The sequence below is a fragment of the Passer domesticus genome, chromosome 5, assembly GCF_036417665.1.
Source record: "Passer domesticus isolate bPasDom1 chromosome 5, bPasDom1.hap1, whole genome shotgun sequence".
NCBI lineage: Eukaryota > Metazoa > Chordata > Aves > Passeriformes > Passeridae > Passer > Passer domesticus.
Window position 1 is genome coordinate 76,618,354 of NC_087478.1, and position 24,444 is coordinate 76,642,797.

The window sequence follows — 24,444 nt, forward strand, 5'->3', positions numbered from 1 at the left end:
TTGGGTTTTTTTGTTTCTGTGAGCATAACAGCTCCTGAGCTTCTTTTGTTAAAATCCCTGTGTCCCACCAATGAAAATCAACTGTGTCACTCAGGACACAGGAAAAATGTCAGGCTTGTTAAGTTCTTATTTATTTCACTGTAGCATCAGTTTTGATTTTTAACAGTGTATTTTATTTCTTATTTGTGGCTTCATTAGCCATTGCTACTAGAAAACCAAGAACAGGCCTTCCCAAAACACTTCCTCAGAAACAGGTTCAAGATGAGAGTAAACCTGGGAGAAATACAGGTTTGGTAAGTGGAACCTTAGGGCTGTAATGGTAACATTCAGACTGCTGATCAAAACCAGCCTTTACCCCTTTTTTCCACTGCTTAAAAGTCACTGAAGTTTACTGCTGAAGCTGAAATTTCCCAGGTTTGTTCAAAGGTGAAATAAGTCTGTTGGGTTTTTTTTGTTGTTGTTGTTGTTGTTGTTGTTGTTCCCAGATTTTTTTCACATTAAAAAACTTAAAAATGGTTCAATGGTTCGGCCATTTTTATGAATTTTTTTTCCCCACAACAGAACATGTAGAAACTATTCCCACTTCAGCAGGAGTGTTTGCTATCACGTCCTGGATAGCACCACAGCCAAACCACCATGGGGTTAAAATTTTTATATTTAGCATAGAAACATCTAGCTGAAAAATGCCTTTGAGTGCTCCAATGGAATCTGAGTTTGACTTGACCGAATTTTGACCCCGAGGAAATTCCACTCATAAGCACAATCCATTCTGTGTGGTTGTTCTCCACTGGGCTCAGAGCATGCATGGAGGAGGAAGGCAAGGTTAATGTGTGTGTGTGCTTAGCTGATGTCCTTATCCCAGCACAGAGTCTTTAGGGACCTCAGAAATGCCCTGGGGGAGCAGTGCTGAGGGGGATGGTGCTTCTCACACATCTCTGGCTGAATAGTCCTTCCAGTCTTAGGGCCCTCCCGTGTCCTGAAGAATAACCTAAATGCCTAATGAGGTTAAGGAGAGTTCTTGAGCAATTTGGAGTGGTCCAACACCCTGTGCCTCATTGGCCAGGGTCAGAATTGGGTGTGGTGAGGGTACCTAGGGTCACACAGAGCCCAGTCATCAGCAGGGCCGTGGTGTTGTGGCAAGTCCAAGGCCAAGTTAAGGAGTCAGTCTTCAGGGTGCAGATCATGTGTGTCCGTGGCCATATAAAGGGGAAAGCTGTGGCAGGGCTGGAGACCAGCACTCTGACAGTGTTTCTGGAGTAGGGATTGATGTGTCTAGGTTGGGGAGAGAGCCTGGGGAGCCTTAATGTCTGGAAATACTGAAGAGCTGCCTGGAAAAGGCCCATATTAACTTTACCTGCCTCTGAAAATGGCTTCTTTGAGCAGGGAGTTGGAGGAGACACCTCCAGCCTTCCCTCCCAGTCTAGATCAGTCTGATTCTACAAAGCCTGCTGATTTTACTCTCCTGTTGCCAGTGGATGCAGGATATCCTATGAATGTTACTCACTCAGGCTGTACGCTGTGTGTGACAGAAGATAAAGCAGAGATGCACCCAGGAGAGGTGACATCCTCCTTACGGAGCAGCAGGACTGAGTGCTGCAAACTCTCACACACACTCCATGTTCCACCCAGAGCAGCCAGAGCAGTGCTCAGGAAAACAGAGCTAAGCACATGTGCCTGTGCTTAGAGGACCACCATGTCAGGGAATATTTGCTGGCATTTAGAGTCTGTTCAGGCTCCAAGGGAAGTCAGGGCAAGGCGAGCTCTCCATCTGACTGCCTCGGGTCTGACCTGCCCTAAAGAAGCTCTGCCTGGCACACTGGGCACTGTGGCCTTGACTCAGCTGAGCAATTTGGAGCATGTGTCTTGCTGAATGAGGGCTCATGCATCTAGCTGAAATTGCTTTATAGGGCACAGTCCAGATCCCACTGAAATGCTCAGGAAGCTTTTGCCATGCACTTCAATGAAAATGTGATCAAATCTATGTCACCTGATTTTCCCTTAGGCTGAGGATAAAAATTGCTGCTCTGCTGGTTAAAATCAGAAGGGACAGTAGAGGGGCTGCCAATAAAAATGTTACAGTGAGATATGTAAGGGGAAAGTCCTCCAGTAAGATTTCCTGCAATGTAGATAGAATAGAAGAGAAAGAATTAAAAATAAAGAGTTAAAAATATCTTTAGGTGTAGGAAAAAATGTAGCATCAGGAATAGAACAATGCAAATTTTGATAAGATGTCCAACCTAAAAGAACAGTTTTATGCTTCATTTAATGTATTTCCTGACTGATGATTATGGAAAGACATAATTTTAATGCTCTTTGACAAAGTTGGTTATATAGCATTTATGTATGAGCATTTACGTAAGAGACTGATTTCTTCTGTGAATTTATTTTTTTAAGTCTAACTGGTGACTATAGATATATGTATAAAAGGAGAAACTTTCTAAATTTAAATCCTTCATCTTTCTTAATTCTGAAGTTGTGGTGGTGTCTGGCTCATCAGATTTGGAGCCCTCTTAGAAACTGTGGGAATGTTTCTAAATTTGATTGTTAATCTGTTGAACAGAAAAGCTGCCATTGGAGAGAATAAACTTCATTTTAAAGTACTAGTAAATGTGCAAAAGTGCTCAGAGGCTTAGGAGGCAAAGTCTATTTACAGCTAGAAGATTTGGACTCTTAAGGGCATACAGCACTTTTGAAAATGAGACTTAAATGCTTCTAAGTAATTTGGGCACTACATAAAATCATATCTAATTTCCCTCTTTTTGCTCTGACATCAACACCAATCATAAAATGATTTATTATCTATTTGATAGCAGAACTGGTTTTATGTGGAGCAAGTCCAAGATAAAGAGATATATTTCAGAAGTTAATTAAATAATTTAATAGCATTTAAGTATGGGAGGCAATACACATTCTTGGTTTCACTGAAATTAAATGCATTGGTTCTGTAGTAATTATATCCAAACTGGATGTTGTTCTCAGCTGAATGCTCATCCCTTGGAAACCTGTGGACTGTGTCTGATGGACTTGGTGCAGCAGCAGCCAGTCCGTGTAGACTTGCACACTCTTGGAAATCATAAATTATTCCTCTGTAGCCACAAGAAGGACGCTAAGGTAACAATGAACAAACACTGTCAGGTTCAAACAGAACCCCAGAACAACGAAATCTTGTTTGAAATTGGATACTTGGCAAGAGGAGTTAAGTACAGACTTCCTCATCACTTCAATGGATCAGACACATGCTAATCCGTCCTGCCTGGAGCACAATGTCCCATCTCTTAGGGTGCACTGTTGTCAGGCCCTGGTTTCACACAGCTGCTGCTGTGGCTGACAGGAGAAAAGAGAACTTTCTCCACAAGATCTCAGTGGCACAGCAATCTGTAGGTGAGAAAGAGGCAGCTTCTTTTATGGAAGCTCTGCAGTCTGCTATGGCTGTATTGGAAACACTCTTTAAAGGGTCAGGACCTCAGGGCTGGCTGGCTCTGTTGCCCCTTTATATTCTCAGCTCTCCAAGAGTTTCCCTGGAAACTCAGCAGCATTCAGCCACCCCTGCCCCGTTTCCCACATGCCCTTAGGAACTCCATGGGGAAACTGGTTCCTTGGGATCCAGGCTCCATGCCAGATGGAACTTGGGATGTGCAGAGATGCTGAGCAGCAGGTGGCAAGTGCACAGGGGTGATTGCCAGCTGCTCCAAAGGGCTGGAGGGGTGTCCACAGGCCATGACACCCTCCTTGGCTCTCCACCTCCTCCAACTGCAGCACCTGGAACAGAGGCAACCAGGCAGTTTGAGGAGTCACAGGATGGGTCATAGAGGGGAGCCTGCTCTTAGAGAGGCTCTAAGAGCCTCTTGAGCAGGCTCCCCTGTATGAACCAATGCAGGTACGAACCAAGCAGGCTCCTCCCTCCCAGCTCCCCTCAGAGCTGGAGCAGCCTCCAATCCTGATCCATCACTGGAGGAGACCCCTGACAGCTCAGGCTCCCTAGACATTTAAAACGCAGCTCAGGGAACGAGTACAGCGAACAGCAATAAACATGATCATAAATCAAATATAATATAAACAAATAAAAAAAGCGAAACGTTGCGTTTTGTTCACAGTGACGATCCCAGCGGTTCCACAAGCAAGAGAGCCGGGTGTGAAACGGAGGATCCGAAGGAGGCCGGCAGACAGAGTGGCCAGGAAGGCAGGTCCGACTCCGTGCCGCTAAAAGCCCAGCATGCGGAGCTCCAAGAAGAGCAGGCAGCGGGGTGTTCCCCCCTGGTGCAGAAGGCGAGCCTCCACCACACGGGCTCCCCAGTGAGAGTGCAGCGCAGCAAAGGGACGGCCTCGTGTTCCCATGCGGCTGCCTCCGATTATGAGCTCTCCCTTGACCTAAAGAATAAACAGGTACCAAGGCTTCCTGCTCAGGCTGTTGGGAGAAGGGGATGGGGCGGGCGGGACTGCGTTTGCACTGTGTGGAATGACTTTCAGCAGATGCATTGGCCTTTTGTTCACCTGGAGCTCCTGCCCTGCCTAGCCGGCCCTTTGGGCACGTGAGGCTGATGGAGGAAGTAGATTCCCCACCTGTGACTGAGTCACTCTTTCACCCAAACCTGCTGGTGTCAGCTCCTTGTTGCCTGGATTCAGTGGTCCAAAATGGACCTAGAAACCCAGTAGTGAGTGTAGGCTTAGAGATGGGTTGCAGGCAGCCAAGAGCAGCAGCATCCAAGGGTAGTGCCTTGCTCTCAAGTGTAGTGTCAACAGGGCTCCCAGAACCTGGTTGCTCCAAATTACCTCCCTCATGAGTGAGTCTCCAAGGACCATCTTGCCATCTTGCATCATGCAGGGCAGGGCAGGCCCCCAGCACACTTCTGCATTAGCATGAGCTTTCAAGAGGAAGTGGGGTTTATTCAATAATGTCCTGCACAGCACCTACCACGATGTTTGTGCGCTGCTGGCACCACTGCCCTCAGTCCAGAGGAGGATGCTGAAGAGATAGGCAAGTTTACCAGGCTAAGAGAAAATTATTCAGTCCTAGAAGCTGCACTCTGTGCCTGAGGCTACAGACTAGCTCCAGAGCACAAGTGTGCCCATCTCTAGCTGTGTGTCCCACTGGACTCCCAGCAGGAGACAGTGGGACCGGGGCTAACAGCAGCTGGCCTCCTCCTTCACAGGTGGAATGTGTCCCCTCCCTCCTCGTCTCTGCAGATTACAGTTCAGGAGAGCTGTTGTGCAAAACAGAACCTAAAGCATAATTTGTGCCTTTTCCCTGGGAAGGCAGCTCTGTCAGGGGCTGTAGGATATGCAGGCCCTGCAGTCTGTGAGGTGAGGAGGACAAGTGACAGGGGGAGAGTTCAGTGGAAGCTGTGATATTGCAGCTGAAGGGTCTCAGCTAATGAGGTTTCCACAGAAGAAGCTGCTACTTCTGGGACATCTCTCTACCACTTCCCTCAAGGCACAGATGCTGTCCCTAAACATACGTGTCAGATCAATGACCCAACAGATTTCTGAGCAAAAGAGACACCTTTGTTCTCCAGCTCTGTCTTTCTCAAAATACTGCATATTCAGACAAAATTCTTGCTTCACACCAGAAAAAAAAATGAGACTAATTAACTGGCTTCACAAGCTAATGTGACATATCTTCAGGGTGGGCCACATCTTGACTGCTATATATGTTCTTAGCCTCCTGGATATCCTACAGCTGCTCTGGTTGGTCCCGGGGAGTGTCTGTCCTGTGTTCTTTTAGCTTTAAGGTCATGTTGCCATATCATTGTTCTTGCAGCAGATCTGCCCTGGATGCATGTGAGCAAGAGAGCCATGTTTGCTGATTGCTCATTAATGCCTGGTGCCTCACAGCACTGACCTTGCAGGGACTGAGCCTATCTCCTTGGTGAAACCACTTTTCTCACACCAAAGGGGCCTTACAATTTGTGTGCCTCCCCAGACTCATGGGTGTCTTTAGTGAATTGCCTTCAGCTCTGGAAGGGGGGATTTTCAGGCAGTGAAGAATACTAATTCTTCCACTCTTGCACTGTAGTATGTGTTTTTATAGGTATTAGTATCAATTTACCCATCAGGTAGTTTTCTTAAATGGGAATAATGGTGATAGGAACTGCACAGGTCTGTCCCAGTAGAACCCTACCTATAGCAGAACTTGTAATGCAGGAATAGAACTCACAGTAAGAGAAAAAGGTGCAAGGAGACATTTTTAGTCTCACTGCACAATTGAAGTCACATTTACCTTTTGAGAGAGGACTGAGTGCTAGTAAGGAAAAAGGGTAAGGTGCAGCCTCCTCTGCAAGACTTGGACCAGTCGAAGCCCGTCAGCATCATCCTAGAGAGTTGGTGAGTGGGTTCATGGCTGTCCTTGCTCTCTACCCCATGAAACAGAGAATTCTGACATTGCACTGAGGAGATGTACTCAATGCCGGGAGGTTGGAACAGAGACTCAGGTACTAAAGTTCCCCTGTTCTCAGACTCTGTAATGTTGGGGAAATGCAAGGCACCACGGGGAAGAGGAGCATGCTTTCAGTCATGCATACACTTGGGCTGTGCTGAAGGGCAGCAGGTGTCCCATGGATGAAGGAAAGCACTCCATTAACAAATATCCCTTGTAGCAATGTCCTTCCATTGTGAGAGGCTGGAGAAGCATTAAGAATGAGTGACGAGTATGCTTTGTATGTTTTTTGTTTGTTTGTTTTTTTTTTACTTTTTTTATGATGCGTGCATTACCTTGAGTGACTCAGATTCTATCCCTGAGCCTGATTCTTTTCTGGTTATAACATGGTGGCACATCCCCATACTCAGTGGCAACCAAGGTAGAAAACCTGTGCTAACCAAGAATAAGATCAGGCCATGGTCTCTCCTGGCAGATTTATAAATTTATGCCTATGGGCACCAAAGCCATGGGATGTGGACCTCAGATGTTTGTCCATGTCGGGGCCTACAGTTTGGCTTGCCTTTTGTCTTGCCTTGACCTTGTTAAATCTCCCTCCATATGCAATCCCTCATGGCAGTGGATATTTCGCAGCCATTTCTAATTCAGCCACGATTGCTCAGAATGAGTGTTCATACTGAGGCCCAGAAATGTATTAAGCTAATTATTCTTTGAAATCCCCCCCGATCCCCCTCCTGCTCTTCCCTTCCTTTGGCGCCGGCTGTCGGATCATTCCCCAGAGAGGAGTAGCTTTAAGTAGGCAATTACTTGTAATTCATGGGGTTTATTAGGAGCGAGAGAAGGCCAATCATGTCTGGCCTTTCTCAGCTCTCAGATGAGAACAGAAGGTTCCTCCAGCCATCCAGACTTACATCTCCATTACCCGTGACTGCTGCGTTGCTAACAAACGCCCTTTCTCCTCTGGAGAAGAAGAACACAGGCTACAGCTGTGTGAAATCCTTAGTTCCTTTGGACTGTCAGTTAGCTCGATCTGACAGCAAATGGGTATGTCTCAAACATCAATAAGCAGCAAATGTCTGGGCAACAGCAAAGAAAAAGAGACAGAGACCCACAGCTACCAAACAAGGGTGGGGAGGGCACTTCTCTCTATGGGGATGCTGCATATAGCTCTGCCAGTCTTCTCAGGCATCCCTTGGAACACTCCCTGTCCCTGTTATGCCTGCTGAAAGATAGTGTAGGATTCCCCTTGCTTTGGACAGTGCCAGTAGGCAGTGGTGCAAAGGGCAGAACCCAGTCTTGCACCCCTGGTATGAGCTAGAAGACAGAGTATTTGAGGAGCAGTCCTCTCACTTCAGATCTAGGAGTCCTCTCACTTTAGATCTTGTTCTGCTCCTTAATGCCTTAGTCCTTTGGGAGGACTGAGATTATGGACTGCAAAAAGCTGGTGATGTTTTTTATCAAGGTACTGACAGCTTGCTCTGTTCCTTTGGACTTTTGGAAGGATTTCTCCTCGCTAGCTATTAAAGTCTGCCATTTTTGGCACTGCCCTTGCATGAGATAAACTGGCCTTTTACTTTAGATCAGCAATGACATCTTGTCTTGGCCTCTAATAAGATTCAGAGCATATGAATTTCATGTTTTCAGAATGGCTGTCACCTCCTTGGAAACCTTAGATAATTGTAAGGCTCTTGCTTCTGCTTTATTTTGCATTTTACTGTTATTCTGTCCTTCTCATTTGTTCCTCTTTCCCTCCTAACACGATTAGCTCTACATTTTCATTAACCAGATCATTATTTTAAGTGCTCACGGTCAGTTGTCAGTAATAACTGTCTGGGTTGGACCTTTGCAGGTTACTGATGTAATTTACATTTATTTGCATGAGCCTTCTCCCTGAAGGAATGAGCCAAGGGGTAGCTCAGTCTCTTTCCAGGCAGGCCAACTTTAAAGGCATGTGTCAGGAGTGTTGGTTTTATGGCAGGATTTAAGATGTCCTTGTTTATCCAAAAGGCCTGCTGCCAGGTCTTGTGGTAAATCACACTGTACCCATGATTGGTGGGGGTGACTTTTAGCAACATTTATGCAGATCATTTCTGGGAGGGCAGCAGTGAAAGTATTAGGCAAATGTTCTTTAAATCAGGGATAAACAGAGCTCTGAGCCAGCTACCTCTGCAACTGCAGTGGCCAGCCCCACCACTAAGAAAATTGCTGGTGTTTCTTAGTGCTGGGCTTTGATGTTTGCCTTGGACAGACCACAAGCTTGAGGGCAAGGCAGACAGAAAACAGAAGCCTACCTGATGTTTGAGCACAAGGCAAAGGTCCCTGCTTCATGTCCAGAGAGGGAAATATGAAAGGATGTGCTCCCCATCCCACTCTCTTCCATAAATGTCAGCCTCCTAGTACTTGCTCCACAGCCAGGATAGCAGTGCAGGCACAAAATGGCTGGGCTTAGGTTGTTCCTCTCTGCCTGTTATCTCCCAAGGTCACATTATCTTCCTCTACTTCCAGAGGAGTTAGTATTGGAAAGACTCCAGAGGTCATTTACAGTTCTCACAGCTGTCAGACCAGGTCTTTATGTGTCATCACTCACTGATGGTTTTATCTGTAACTTACGTCATGTTATGAAAAAGAAGGAAGCAGGTGACATGGCATGACTCTGTGAGCTGAGGCTCATGCCTCAGTCTCACTTTGACTGTGAAAGCAATTTGCACTTAAACTCAGATCTTGTGGAGCTCAGCTTTTCAAACTGTGAGTACTGGGCCAACAAGGCATGGTGAGGGACAAGTGGTATGTCTGGGGATGAGGATGCAGTCAGTGAAACCCATCCTTTGGTTCTGCTAACGAGCTCACACTCACCACATGACTGATGCAATGAATCCTCTGCTAACTCAGGACTGACTTCACCGGTCTTCTCAGTCCTGTCTTTCAGCTTGTTTTGTTTTCCTAGATGTGTGCAGACACATATTAATGCTACAGTCTGCAACTGCACTCTGCCCTGTGAAGTGCCAATGATAACTTATAGTTCAGCCTAAACCTCAGTGAAGGTAGTTTGAGTTCATTCTCTTTTTTTTTAACCCCATCTTCCACCCTCATCTTCACACTGTCCCCCTTATCCTCTGTCAGTCACTCATTGGAACCAAATCATCTGTCATTCTCCTGGAACTTGCTAGTGAAAACCCAGCTGCAGAGGAAGAGTGGGGGGATTACCAGGAAGTTTAAATTCTAGACTACAGGAACGACCATACACACCTGCTTTGCTGAAGCCAGTTGAGATGATGTATGTCAATGTATTTACGTGTGTTTGTTGTTACCAGCTCAGGTAAATCCTCCTTCTACTTTTTTTATTATCTTGTCTCAACATTTAAAATTCAGACTTTTTTGCCTTTCAAAAGTGAGAGTCTTTCTTTTTCTGGGTATTTTTCTTTTCATTGCTGGCTGACACCTGAAAAATTCAGATATCAAAAAGGAAGACACTTTGGGATTCAGAGCACTTTTTAAAAGACACAAACTCAGAACAAACCCAGCCTCCACTAACTTATATGGAAGTTTATGTTTCTCACTAACTGCTAGATCAAGCCAGTATTCTTTGCATTTAAAAATGAAATTTTCTTCCCTTTTTCTGAATGATTTCTCCTTTTGCTGAGAGTATTTCCTAAGGTTGCTGAGGAGGGGAGAAGCATTAGTAACACTCTGAGACAAGAGGTAATGCTTGACATGACCAGAGCACCACTGAGCAGGAAGATCTATTGCTGGAATGTTATATTTGCTGTGATGCACTTGCCCTAAAGGCCATCAGAAGTGAGTCTTCAAGGGAAGGGCACCTGCAGGCTCCAGTTTTCATGACTGGCACTCTAGGAAGAGGCAGGATCCCATTACAGCTGTGAGGAAGTTCATGATGCTGATGATTTAGCCAGTCATGCCCAAATGGGAACCTTCTGTTGAAATCAGGGGCATGGCATTGCAGGGAAAAGTTAATTCATCGTCAGAAGTTGCTTTGACAGTCATTGAAGACTAATCAGTGTAGAAAGTTGGGCAACAAGAAGCCATGGGGAGGCAATTAGCAAAAACTAACGTGTCCGTTCTCTGTCTTTCAGATCGAAATGCTAGAACACAAATACGGCGGCCACCTGGTGTCCCGCAGGGCAGCTTGCACCATCCAGACCGCCTTCCGGCAGTACCAGCTCAGCAAGAACTTTGAGAAGATCCGCAACTCCCTGCTGGAGAGCCGCATGCCGCGCCGCATCTCCCTGAGGAAAGTCCGCGTCCAGAACTCGGAGAGCTTCTCCGCGGAGAAAGCCCTGGTGGAGGGGTACAACTTCGTGGGCATCCCGCTGGTGAGGTCCCCGTCCTTGCCAGCCACTATCAGTGGGGCACTAACTGAGCTGGAGGACTCCTTCACAGAACAAGTTCAATCCCTGGCGAAATCCATCGACGATGCCCTCAGCACCTGGAGCCTGAAGACCATGTGCTCTCTGCAAGATGGGGGCTCGTACCAGATCAGGGAGACCTTCAGCGCCAGCTCCATGCAGCCAAACCAAGACTTAGAGGCTGAGCTACAGGATCAGGAGAAGGAGGAAGGTCTCCTGCCGGATACTCTACCCAAGAGCAGCAGCACTCTCATGATGGCTTTTCGAGATGTCACAGTTCAGATCGACAACAAGAACATCTCTGTCTCATCATCTACCTCGGTGTCCATGGCAAACTGTCTCAGCAGCAACGACCAGGCTGGGCTCTCTCCAGCTACCAAGGCTGAAGAAAGCCCAGGAGAAGGGGAGGGAGAAGCCAGCGAACTACTGTCTGCCCCAGAGAGCTTACCTGAGAACAGCCTCACTTCCACCGAGGTGGATGTCAGCACTAATGGCACAGGGGACAGCAGTGCTGAGCCAGATCAGATGGCGGTGCAGAAGCTCCAGTTTGATGCAAGCAATGAGGCAGGACAAAGCAAAGGCTTGGAGTCTGAGAATGCAGACAACTCAGAGCAGCTGAGCAGCAGCAGCACCTCCACCTCAGCCAAGTCAGCCTCTGAGGTGTCCTCAAAGGAAGCCCTGCAGGCCATGATCCTCAGTCTGCCGCGGTACCACTGCGAGAACCCAGCCAGCTGCAAGTCCCCCACACTCTCCACAGACACCATGAGGAAACGCCTTTACCGCATTGGACTGAACCTCTTCAACATGTAAGTGGCTCTTCCTCCATTTCCCAGCCAGGGTTATGCCTCACATAGGCACAGATGATGGCAGGCTCTTGGTCCAGATCCATCTCCAGGGAAATTTGTTAATTTGTTCTTATTCAAGGGCATGACCATCTGGGTATGCAGTGCACAACACACGTTGGCTTCCCAGAAGCTCTTTCCCTAAATTCTCCCAAATACTGTCCTTCTCTTCTGCCTAACAGAGGAACAAGCCCATGAGTAGTGCCCATGCTCTCACAATTCACTGAACCTTCAGTTCCAGTTCCTGTCCATTTGGCATCCACCAGCTGAGCCTGGGATCACTCTGCTCCACTCTGTTGCAAAGGAACAAACATAGCTAGGACTGTAAACCCAGAGCTGGTTTCTTAACATGGGTCAATTCCAAGTAAAGAGAGAGGGAGACAGAGGTAGAGCTGAGCTTAGCTAGCCCAGTATGAGTCTTAATAGTAAAATTACATCTCTGGCTGTAATTTTCCTTCAGATACTTGGGTAGACTTTCACCTGACAGACCAGGTTTAGTCACCTGTCTCTCACATACCTGAGTTGGATATCCTGTGAGAAGGCTGTAGGTGTGAAAGCAAAAGCAGAGCAGAGGTCACCATCAGAAGAGGTTCACTCACAGGGTCACACATGGATTGGCAGAAAGGAGCTGAACTCCCTTAAGATTTAGATTTGCTTATTGCCTTTTGATGAGACTTTTCTCATCTAAGCAAGCCACAAGAAGTACTGGGTTTTGCTTTATCATCACACTCTCATATCTCTGTCTTTGTTTCCATTTGAGTCTCCGAATAATGAGGATGTAATGTATCCATAGTAGGAGAATGTTTTTCCACACGTTAGCGTGGGCATTTTAGTCAAAGCAAGGCCTGATCATTATGCAGTCCCAGGCAGAAGTTTTTCACAGACAAAGGGGCAATGCACAGGATTTATAAATGTGTACTATGGAGGCTGTGGACTCCAGGAGGCAGGGACCAGGAAGAAAGGTTTTTAGGATGGGTCTCAGAGCACACCCAGAAGCGAAGTGATGTTAGGTCAGGCAGATTTGGGACTCTTACAGAACTGAGAGGGACATATTTCCAGTTCTGAGTACAGGTTGGAGAACAGGAGTGAGGAAAATAACTTGTTAGCTCTGGGGAATGATGTCTTTCTTCAATCTCTGAGCAGTATCTAAGGGACAATGTGGCTCCCCTTGTGGCTTCTTCTCCAAGGGACTGGGAGGGCCATTAAGCTTTCTGAGGTTATTTGGTTGATGTTTTCCCTGTCTATTTCCAGGAAGAAGCCAGTTTACTATCATTGGGTTTGGGATGTGGGCACTGATCTGTAGGCCATGGAGCTGAGGCTGTGTGTGCACATCCTTTTTCCTGGCTTTCCCTGGAGCAGCAGCTGAAAGCCTGCAGTTTCTAGTGGAAACTGCCACAGCCTCTTTGGCCTTGCCTGTCATTTTTGGAAGGCAGTGCTCTGGCTTGGAGCAGGCCTCTGGAAACACATCGATGCAGTGGCACTTTCCTCATCCCTGCTGCACCGTGAGGGGGTGAAATCCCTGGAATGGTGAGTGCTTCATTATGCAGCACTGCTGTAACAGCTCAGTGTGTGTGGGCAGCTGGCTGCGTGGGCAGAGAGAAAGACAGCAGGACGTGAGGAATCCCGCAGCATTCGCTGGCTCTGCTTAGCAGCCCTGCAACACCAAAAATGAATAGCAGGGACCAGGCTCAGGAGAGAGAGGAGTAGAGTAGTCTGCTGCACCTCTGGGTAAAAGCTGCATGCTGGGATACATCTGCAGGTGTTCAGTGGCAGAGATGCTGTAGTGCCATCAGGTTTTTGTGAAGAACAAATTGAATCCTAGGAAAAACTGATGGAAGGCTGCTGTCAGTGAAGAATTTTTGAGTTATGGTCTAGGCAGTGCAGGAGGACTGTCACAGGTGTACTGTTTTATCCTGCATCCTTTGATAGCATTGTGTGTACCATCTCTACTGAGACCTGCACATGTGTGCATTTTTTTCTGGCCATAATAAACTCTCAACTCTTCTGGAGTGGATCCAAAGTCAGTCCAGTGACTTTGGAGTCACACAGGTGTAGCTGAGTTCATCCTTGTGTTGTGAACACCATCCCATGCCTTGCCAAATACCAAAGTGTTCAGGTGGATGTGCATTTTATGAATCTCTGGTGCTCAGTTTGACTTATGTCCCAACCATATCACCTTTGCACTTAGCAGGGAAGTTTACCTGTACTCTTTAGCAGTGAACCAGTAGATCTTTATGATAATAAAGAAGGTGCATTGCTGCTTTTCCCTGAAGAAGGCCTGGGGTTTTCAGTATCACATCTTGCAGCTCTCCTATTTATAAATTTAATGGGCTGATTGTTCTTGCAGCCCTCTCCCCAGCAGTGCCACACTGCACAGGATATTTTCTTTTGACCTTACAGAGTAATCAGAACTATTTGAAGGCCATCTAGTTTTTCCATGTCCATGAGGCCCCTGTAAGGAGCAGGCCATTCTGCTGCAGGCAGCTCCCCTTATAGCTAGACATATGTTGCTCACCCACATACTTCACCACCTGACAATGTCACAGTCTGTGCCTGTGCATATCATGCATTCACGTGCTCTGAAATCCCATCCTATTCTTTCCTCACCCCAGGAAACTGCCTGAGCAAACTCACTCCTTGAGCCTTGACAAAGAACCCAGAATTTGGGTTAATGATGGAAATATGACATCATTTAATGAAGTCACCCTCTCACCTCTCTCCACTCAGCTCAGAGAACCAAAGAAATGTGGCAATCTTCCTGCCATTGCAGTGATTCACCTCAGCACAGTGCATCATGACAGACAGAAACCCTTCAGTGGGGCAGACTGAAATATGGGACGAAAACTTCCTGCACAACACACACGTACTGTTTGTTCTTGTCTGCGTTGTGAGACAGGCTCACAGCTGCTCCCAGGATACACAGGGGCTTATAAACTAGGACAGAAAGATGAGGACAGATGTTTTATCAGGGTCTCTGGCAATAGAACCAGGGGTAATGCTGTTAAACGGAAGGAGGGCCAATTTAGGTTAGATGCAAGGAAGATTTTTACAGTTAAGGTGGTGAAACACTGGCACAGGTTGCCAGAGAGGTGGTGGTTGCCTCATCCCTGGAGATATACAATCTGAGGTTGGTGGGTTCTCTGAGCAACCTTATCTAGTGGAAAATGTCCCCACTCACTGCAGGAGGGTTGGAGTAGATGGCCTTTAAAGGTCACTCCAAACTTTGCTTCTGTAAGAGCTGTGTGTGCAGGCACAGACACTGGCACATTAAGAAGCAGAAAATCACTCCCACAGCCAGGCAATCAGGCCCACTCAGCACCAGACCTGCTCTCAGAGAGATGCTCCCAGCCACAGAGGGAGAAAAGCCCTCTGTCTGGGAGCTGCACACTGCTCCCTCCCTTCTTCTGACAAAGCATTCTCTGGGTGCCTTCTCTCACACACAAAGATTTCTGCCTGAGGGCGTGAATCAATAGAGAGGGGAAGAAAAACACAGCTCAGGGTGGGGGAAGTGGAGGAGGAATAAACATATCTGAGTATGGGATTTCTGTTCAGGCAGCCAACATCAAGCTCAGGTGAGGAAGATAAAAACTATCACTCTACAATGAACATTGAAAATCTATGAAAAGCAAAATTATTTGTTTAACAGAAAAAGTGTCCACTTTTGGTTATCCCCCTTGGAGCCTTGAGCCTCGTTTGCCCATAGACCATGGCAGCAATGTCTCCTAAGTTTCTTCACAGAGGAAAGGGCCTCTGACTCTGGAGCAGATGGATGGCAGAAGAGTCACTTATGAGGTGTGGCACAATGCAGTAGGATTCGTTGTGGCAGTGGGATGCCACTTGTGATTACCAGGTGACAGCAGGTGCTGCAAGTGACACAGCAGGTCCTATGGCATCTTTTTTGACCTCAGCAGCAGCTAGGGGGACACACATCAAGTCACTTTTCCTCACCGCAACCAGTCCTGTTCCTGACACACACGTGAACGCAGGCACATACCAAGGGCTGCATTGATGCAAGCCAGAGGCAACAATGCCTCCAAGAGCTCATGCAAACTCACCATGTCTCTGTCCTTCCCTTCCAGAAACCCAGACAAAGGGATCCAGTTCCTGATCTCCCGAGGCTTCATCCCAGACACCCCCATTGGGGTGGCACACTTTCTGCTGCAGCGGAAGGGCCTCAGCCGACAGATGATTGGGGAATTCCTGGGCAACAGCAAGAAGCAGTTCAACAGGGATGTTCTGGAGTAAGTGTGGAAATCTCTTCCCCTCCTCCCTCCACTCCAAAGGCATTGCCAGCCCACTCTGCCCCTGGCTGCACCAGCAAGGTCTCCATGCCCCTTTGCTCCCACTCTTCAGCAACTCCACCATTGCCTGTCCCTAGCTGGTGTCCCTCAACACACTTCCCAGCTATGTGTGTCATCCTTCATATCATCAGTTCTTTCATTTCAGTCCTTCCTCAGGAGGCCTGTGATCGCCTAGCAGGAGCTCAGCACTGTCAGGTGGTAGAACAAGTCATGCTGGCAGGTTTGGGGGTGGGGAACTCTTTGGCTGAGGTCTCATCCCATCCATGTAAAGTACCTCTGATGCCTTCTGGGAAGTATTAAGAGAGGCAGAGGAAAAATATCTGCTTCTTGCTGTGAGACCAGCAGGGAGAAGTGAATGCTGGCTACACACTCAATTCCCTTTCTGTCCAGGCTGGAAACTGGGGAGCCTTTGAGCTTGTCCAACTGCATTATGAGGATAATGACAAGGTCCTGTTTGTGGTGAAGAGGAGGTCTGCGTATGAAAACATGCTTCTAAGGGCTCAGCATTGCCACAGCAGCCACGGAGCACTGAGGAACATCCCCACTCCAAAATCTCCAACAAGCTGAGCTGCCCCTTTTCAGAACAAAATCTGAGGTTTCCTTCCTGCTTCTGATCAGTGGCTGCCTTTGCTGGATTGTTACCTTCAATTCTCTCACCGTGACCCTCTCCTGGTCACAAGCCATGCATCTCTCAGCCTGCACCTCTCTCCTTTTTCAAGTCTAGTTCATTCAGAGACCCATTTCAAGGCATGCAGCACTCAGCTGCATCTTTCTTTTATTATGCAGAAGCACAACTCTTAGGGAGAGCTGCCTTTCCATTAGGCAGGAAGTCCTTTGCACTGGGTCCTTTATTACATTCTCCCATTCTCCAAAATGTTCTCTATTTCCCTTGAATTTTGCAGCGGTTTCTCTTGAATCAAACCATAAAGAAACTCCAAATCCCATCCACATACCACTTCTACTCCAAAGAAATATTGGAGAATCCAAAGTTCAAGAGCCAAATCTAGGCCTAAATTTTAAAATTAATTCCAGCTGCAGTTGCTGCTTCTTATTGCTGCAGGTACCTACCTGACCTTTGGGCCATCTCTTTTTTTAATATACTGTAGAAGTATTGACTTGTCCAGCAACAAGACACATGTGCTGTCCAGTCTCTTCATGCTGAGAATTCCAGTTAAAAGTAATTGCCTCTTTTTCTCCAGTAAGTATTGTGTGGGTTTCTTCTCCTCAGAGATAATCTGCTCAAGTCCAAACCTAGCCTCTGCACTCACAGATATTGCAACAACAATAGGCTGACACTTCCCTGTAATCATAAATCTGGCATCATCCCTGCAGATGACCATGTTCCTCTGCCTCACATGGGACTACAAACTCAGTGTCAGCATCTCCTGGGAACAGTGCCTGTTGCAAAGCCTGGTGCCAGCCTCCCAGCCTCAGTGCCCAGGAGCTGCTGCATTGGGGTTGTTCTGTTTCTGCACGAGGCATGGGGGCCACTGGGGCAGGTGGCCCCACTCCATCATAATCATTACTCAAAATTTCCACTGCCCCTCTCATGGTAACACTGCAAATATTCCGTGAAGGCGTGACCTTGCCCATCCTATTAACATCTGTAGAAAACAAGGCCCAAAGTTGGGGACCAAGATATTGAGGCTGTGTGGACATGGATACATCTGGGGCAGGGACTGTGTGTACTTGAGCATGTATCAAACTGGGTCTGAGTTCAGGGTTCAAACCTGTGTCTGATCTTGCCAGGCAACAGATGATATGCTTGCACTGACAATCTGTGCTGCCATCCTCTCTTCACAGTAAATGCCTGATTTGTCTTCCATAAAGGCAAAGATAAAAGTAGACTTAAAATATATGTAGAATAGTCTAAAAGAGGAAGGAAAAAACATGCACATTCAGCTGGTTGTAGCTGTGCCATTTGAAGGTACTTTCTTCCTGTGCCAGTTCTGAGCTTGGGGGTACGCTTGAGCATAGTTGGTGAGTTTTGCAAGCAAATTTTTCATCAGCCACTCATGGGAGCTGGATGGGCATTGGCTGCACACCCAGTAGCATGCTATGCATGGAAATAAGGCATTGAAAGGAGAAATCATGGCCCAGAATTATAATCCTGGATATTTTTCCTGTCCATGCTGCAGGAAGAAGAGGGCTGGCAGTGTAGTGTTGTGTAGTGTGCTGGCATTTCCAGTGCACTGTATCTCAAGGGCTGGTCACAACTTAGAAGCTGTTTCTATGGGAGCAAGAGGCAGATCAAAGACCTTTTGGCATTTTGGAACTTGTCTTGTTCTCATTCCCCATCCAACTCCCATCAAATAGCTCAGGAACACTGACACAGGTTGGGAGAATGGACTGTGCAAGGGCTGTCGTGCTGTCCCCACATCCACCCACTCTTAGTAATGTTAAGGTACGTGGTATTCCCTGGAGAGCATGCAGCAGACAGGAGAGCTCATACAGCAGCTTTTGCATGATTTGCCCAATACCACAGTCATTTTTTGTGGCCCAAATGGGCAGAAGAAGAACAGGCACTTGACTGCTGAGGTCAAATTCCCAGGCAGGGTGGCCATAAGCAGGCAGTGGGGCTTGGACAGGCTCTGATCACCTGCAGTGAGGAAGGTTGCATGCAGGCAGAGATGTCTGTGCTCTTTCACATCCCAAACCTGACCCTGGAGCCTCCTCTACCTCCCAGAAGCAATTTCAATTATTGATGCTACTTGTTGTGTTAGTTTAGCTTTTGCTTGATGTGAAAACTTATGTTGCAATTGTGTATTGTGAGCAATGTTTCTATTGCATCCAGGTTGAATTAACTCAGCTGCATGAATAAATAACAGCACAGCTTTTAAAACATCTGCAAAAGTGTCAGCCTTCCTTGTGCATTGGAGGCAGGGCAGAGCTGCCCAGGTTACAAACTCCAGACTCAGCTGTAATGTCCAAACATAAGTCTGTACTCTGCAGAGTTCTCTTGGCTTCTGTAGACTTTGAAGCTGTGCTGGCTGACAGAGAAACCTGTTGCTGTTGTCAACAGCAGAGCTCAGGACTGCAGAGTGGCATTTGGCTCTGTGAAGATGATCCCACTTTACTGCCACCAGTAAATGTAAAACTTCAGAGAATTGCTATGCTGGTTGCAAAGCCTTTTATGTAAAAGGGCAGGGGTTTAGGTGAGGTAAGCATTTTATGAGGATTGAGCACTTTGGTGTGCTATTTTTCCTTCCCACACCTTTATGCCCAGCACCTAAATGCCCTGAAATTGTAATCTCCCTTCCATCTTCCTGCTCTTATCTTTCAACCTTTAACTGATTTTCTTGGAACTCAAAAAAGGTGTCTGGATAATTCACAAGTAATTCTACATGCTAGCCAGAGGAACAACAGAGAGAGCGGGAGATTTTCAACAGTTTCTGACTATAATTGACACACACGCATTGATGACACTGAACCACTCAGGTCTGTCTCTTTAGGAAGATGCAGTATGTAATTTTCTTGTATAGAAAAGACTTCAGTCTTTAAAACTAGGATTTATCTCACTTGTTGTTGGCCACCACCAAGTTTAGTGCCTTCTAGAAATTTATGAATTCCTTTTGTCAATGGAGAGACACTGGGCCCTCAAGAGTGTTGTTTTTCTCAGTGCTAGTTTAGTCTGGACGTGCAGCTTTTAGGCATTTTGTGTTGCAGGGCATAAAACCCACCTATTTTAAGCACCTCATAAAATAACCATTCACTGTGATCAGCATCCAGAAGAATCTAAGAAGATCCAGTAAGATCCAATAATCTGCTTGTAAAGGCTGTCCTGCAGCCAGCAAGAGAGAATCACTGGAGACCTGCCCCAGGGTTTCAGTGTCTACCAGTCCAGGGAATACAGCTGGAGAGAGGTAGCCTGGCCCACTGAAGGACCTATGTGGTACTGAGCAGTTTAAATCAAATCTATTTGTCATGTACTGCAGAAAAATAATTCTGTTGCTTTGAAAAAGTAGGCCCAAGGCATTACCACATAGTTTTAATATAAGACACGTCATCATTCTTGCATCCTTTCTTCATTCTGTGTTTATTTGTTGCTTTTGTTCTCCTTTCTTCATACTTTCCTTCACTTGAGTCCATTCTTCCCCTCCACCTGTTCCTGACTCAGGAATTACTTCCATTCATAGTTCATTCACGAACAAGATAATGTGAGTGATTTCATGAATGGAGTCAGCTGTGCTGGTACTGGATGGTTTGTGTTCAGCTTGTGGGATTTGGAAGTGCAGATGAGGCTGTCCTGGTGCACTTGCTGTCAGAGGAGAAACGGGCAGAGATTCCAGCGGAGGAGGCATTGTGCTGAGTTGGGGTGTGGTTGTGTTAAGAGTGGAAGTTGCTGCTGGAGACATTCTCCCCGGGGTTGAGCAGGTCTCCTGTCTGTCAGGCCTGGGTTGTCTTCTCTCTCTGTCAGGGAAGTCAGGGGGAGAAAAGCTGCTCTCAGTATGTGCAGAGCTGGGAGCCCAGCAAAGGGGAGTGCCTCTCAGAGAAGGATTAGGTTCCTCTTGGACAGACAGAATGGACTTGTCAGGTTAGCCCAAACTAGCCTTCTTTCCCCTTCTTACTGAGGATGCTACAGAGGGTCAGCAGGGGACTTCCATCACAGGAGGGTTTGAGCAGGAGCAATAGATAAGGATGTGATGGAAACAGGAGAGAGGGAAGGACGTGTTAGGCAGTTCTGACCTCCAGCTGCAAGCAGGGCTGTAGCACACATAAATGTGAGAGCAGCCCTCCCATGCCAGGCCTCTACAGGCTGAATGTGTAGCTTGACTCTGCCTAGTCCCCAGGGAAACTCAGGAAGGAGTAGATTCCCAAGTAAGCAGCCATGTGAGCTACCAACAACCATGGAAGGGTGAGTAGGCATGACAGCCCAGGGGGAAAACAGGCAATACACCAATCCTGTAGCATTCTCCAGCAAGGGAAAACTAGTGTGGGCCATGCTCTCCATTCTAGAGACTGTCCTTCCCAAGAGGGTGGGGAGGGCAGGACTGGGACACACACCTGTGCCCACTGGTGCATGGAATTTGGGAGTCCTGCTGACATCCTTTTGGAGTCCTTTCTTTCTGTTCAGTTCACACATGCAGGGCAGTCTCTTTCCAGGGAGAAATTCACCCAAATCCTGATTCACCTTCAGAAAGCTTGTAGAATCAGGGAGGCTGAGAAAAGGGATGGTTTTTATTAATATCTTTGTGCCTTGTTATTTTAAACTTTCCACCTGGCTGCCTTCCCCCTTGCTCCCTCCCTGAGTGGAGGCTGCAGGTTCATTACAGATGCTTTTAGCTGCATCCCAGCCCCTGCTGCATTGTCACCTGAGTAGAAAAGCTGGAAAATAGGTCATTACACTTGGGTGAGCAGATGCCAGCCCCACATGATTCAGCTGCTTCCTGTCTTCACTGAACCCTTTTGCCACAGGCTCTTTTGCCGTGCTTAGCCCTGTGCTAAATCCTCACAGCTCCTCTGCCATTATGTCCACCCACTTTGAGGGGAATCTTTCCCTGTAGCCTAGGAGGCTACAACAGAGACAACAGCTAAGCATAATAATCCATCTAGGAGCCCACTCTTTGGTCCTGGAACCTGGTGGGGAATTCTCTGCTTGTTGTTGTGAGGTGCCTCAGGGCAGATCAAACTCCTCGTGTACACAGGTGGCCCAAGAGTCCTCAATCCCCACCCCCTTGTCCATGAGGCAGGGAACCAGTGCTTTTCCTGCCCACTTCAACAGCATGATCCAAATATCCAGTCATACCCTTGCAGACAGTGGGCTAAATGAATCTCTGGATGCACTGTGAGCTCAATTTGTGAGGCTTGTTGCAAGTTCCTAGGCAGGAAGGAGTTGAAACATGAGATTTTATAAGATGATTACTGTATCCCTGTATCATCATCTCTCAAGCCTCCTGGCAGTCCTGGAACAGGCATCTCACAGGTGTCCAGCTGTTTGTGGGAAAATGAACTCAGCACTGGTTTTGGCATGTGCACTTAAGTTTTTGGTTGATTCCTTGCATGCAGAGAACCACCCACTCTCATATCCTTTGTCAGCTTCCATGGTCTCTAGCTTGGAAAGAAAAGGCCTCCTTGGTCTGGTTTCATGAGGAAAAGTTGTGCTGCTCTTCAGGGGATGTCTGACACAGTTACCAGAGTGCATTTGGAAAGTTAATGCAAGTCTGTGCAGGAATCTGAAGTCAGGGAAGGCTGCAAAACTTCCAGCTGTCTAGAAGAGGAGGAGGAACATGGCAGACCCATAGCACAAGGCTGTTTGGCTCTTTGAATGGATTTTTCTGTGTCAAATTTGCACACAAAAGTAACAGACAAGTCTGATCCATCTTTCTTTCTGCCTGTCTAGCAGCAGAAATAGCAGCTTGGTACCTGATGTCTCCTGTAGGAGCTGTTCTTCAGACCTTTGGCACAAGATTTGTCAGATAAATCAAATCCAAGCGCAGGCTGACTTTGCTTGAATCAAACACTCTTCCTAACCTGTCCTTTCTGCCTGGTCAACTTTTCTCAGTAAGCAGGGCAGGGGACACTCTTCTTTGGGCTGAGAGACAAATGGAAGAGACTCCCAGGAGTTAGAATTTACAAAGTAAACCTGCATCAGCCAGTCTGCGAGAGAAACCCTCCTAGGAGAAGCCAAGCATAACTCAAGGAGCAATGGCTGTTTGAGTTTGAAAAGAGCTGTGAACAGCTGCCTTGTCCTACTTGTCCTAATGAAGGCTCCATGCTTTCTGTAAGAAGGGCATTGACTTTATTACTTGAGATTTGTACACAAAGGGGAGGATGTTTTAGGGCAGCCTGTGTGCAGGGGGAAAGACTGATCAAAGAGGGAAGGAGTAAGTAAAAGACAGATTATTTAATGCTGGTGGACAGGGGCTACTAGGGTGACCTTAGTGGGTGTCCCTGGGGCATGCAAGCACTCAGTGTTCACATGTCTGGAAGCAGACAATAGCAGCAAAATCACCGGGGTCAGTGCTGAGAAATACTTGCACACTGGAAAGGATTAAAAAATAATAACAAAAGCCCAAGTGCAGAGGTGGTTGCAGCTGTGAACACAATAACGACTAACAAGAGGAAAACTGTTTTTACCCTCAATGATAAATTCCAAGAAGCAGAATGCCTTGATGTTAACCCAAGGGACTGAGTATAAGTATGAGAAAAATAAAAATAAAAAAGGAAAGATGCAGTGAAGGAATTTTTTCTTATTGCCAAGTGTTTCTGCAGTCCACCTCTTGGAGAGATAAAAAAATATTTCATAGAAGATTTCCTATGAGAGCAGTCCCTTTGATTCTCTTCCCTTGCTCCCTATTTGTTTCTGAATTTCGATTATATGGACTTTGTGCAGAGAAAGAGCCCACAATTCCTAGCTGAGGTTGTAACAAGTCCAACCTCAGAAGATACAAAGCATTTTATGTTCAGTTAGAGCTCTTGGTAAATTATTCTGCAGGTGTCACCCCAGTTAAATGATGATAACTCCTGAATCAATAAGGCAGTGGAGGAATGCAGAGACCTTTCTGAGTTCAAATCTCTGTCCCTCACCCATCTGAGGAATTGTGCTACAGATTTTTATTCCAGCAAGGCTGCACAAGGCACTCAGCAGCTTAGTTCATAAACCACTTTCCAACAACCCACAGCAAACTGCAGCACTCAGACCAGCAGACACACTCCCAGTTTATCTCAGAAAGGAAGAAACTGATAACAGCATATCCCTTTATTAGTATAGGTTTCTTTGGCAAAATTTCCAGATAATCCTAGGAAACAGAAGGATCCAGAAAAGAACTAATCTACTCCCCCTCTTTTTTTCCCCTATACCACTCCTCATAAAGTCCCAGGCAACCTGTCTTGGGGAAAATTTCCACCTTAATAACCTTAAATGTGGGATCAGTTTATCCTTTACCACATGACATATCCTTTACCCCAAACACAATACAAAGAATTAAATAAAGGGGTTAAGGGACTAATAGAAGTAGCATCCAAAATAAAAAGCAGAAGAAAATATGAAGTTCTTAAATTTTTAATGCACTTCTAATGTCAAGGTGGTCCCATTAGCAAATTAGTAACTTTGTATTTAATGAAGGTTTAAAGAAAATGGGATTTTGGCACCTGTGATTTTCTTCATCTGTCAGACAGAATTTCAGTGTTGAAAATTTATTTTTGTCAAAGAATAATGACAAGAAGGAAGGTAAATTGTGCATACCAAAGTCAGTGGAAAATAGAGTAGCTCAATGTCTGTCTTTGTTAGAATAAGTAATTTGCTAGACAGGGGACATGCAGAACATAAATCCAGACTTCAGCAAAGCTTTGGACATGAGAAATTTTTTGTTGAGAGTGGAAGAGAGAGAAATTAGCAGAGGAATCATAAACAGGGGAGCAAATTGGTTGATACAGACATTAGTGCCTACATACTCTGCTGAAATGGGAAGTTGGGCCTGAGGGACATTCTGAACAGGGGTTTCTTTTGATTAATGCTTGCAGTAATGACCTGAGCACAAAAGGTAGGAATGTGCTAACAGAATGTACTGAAGCCACATGAGAAAGGTGTTGTCATTACAAGTGACTGAAATATCACGCAGTAA

General features: G+C 46.5%; 1 protein-coding gene and 1 long non-coding RNA gene across 7 annotated transcripts in view; one reads left to right on the top strand and one right to left on the bottom strand.

Annotated features, from left to right (window-relative positions):
• IQSEC3 (IQ motif and Sec7 domain ArfGEF 3) overlaps window positions 1–24,444 on the top strand; it is a 98,458-nt gene that overhangs the window by 56,143 nt on the left and 17,871 nt on the right. For all 4 annotated transcript variants that reach the window (XM_064421188.1, XM_064421187.1, XM_064421185.1 and 1 more), the window contains exons 3-5: window positions 4,095–4,383; window positions 10,465–11,543; window positions 15,659–15,820. In XM_064421188.1, coding sequence (XP_064277258.1) covers window positions 4,095–4,383; window positions 10,465–11,543; window positions 15,659–15,820 — 1,530 coding nt within the window. The remainder of the gene's footprint in view (window positions 1–4,094; window positions 4,384–10,464; window positions 11,544–15,658; window positions 15,821–24,444) is intronic.
• LOC135301046 (uncharacterized) overlaps window positions 1–24,444 on the bottom strand; it is a 56,624-nt gene that overhangs the window by 27,495 nt on the left and 4,685 nt on the right. The gene's annotated exons all lie outside the window — the stretch shown is intronic.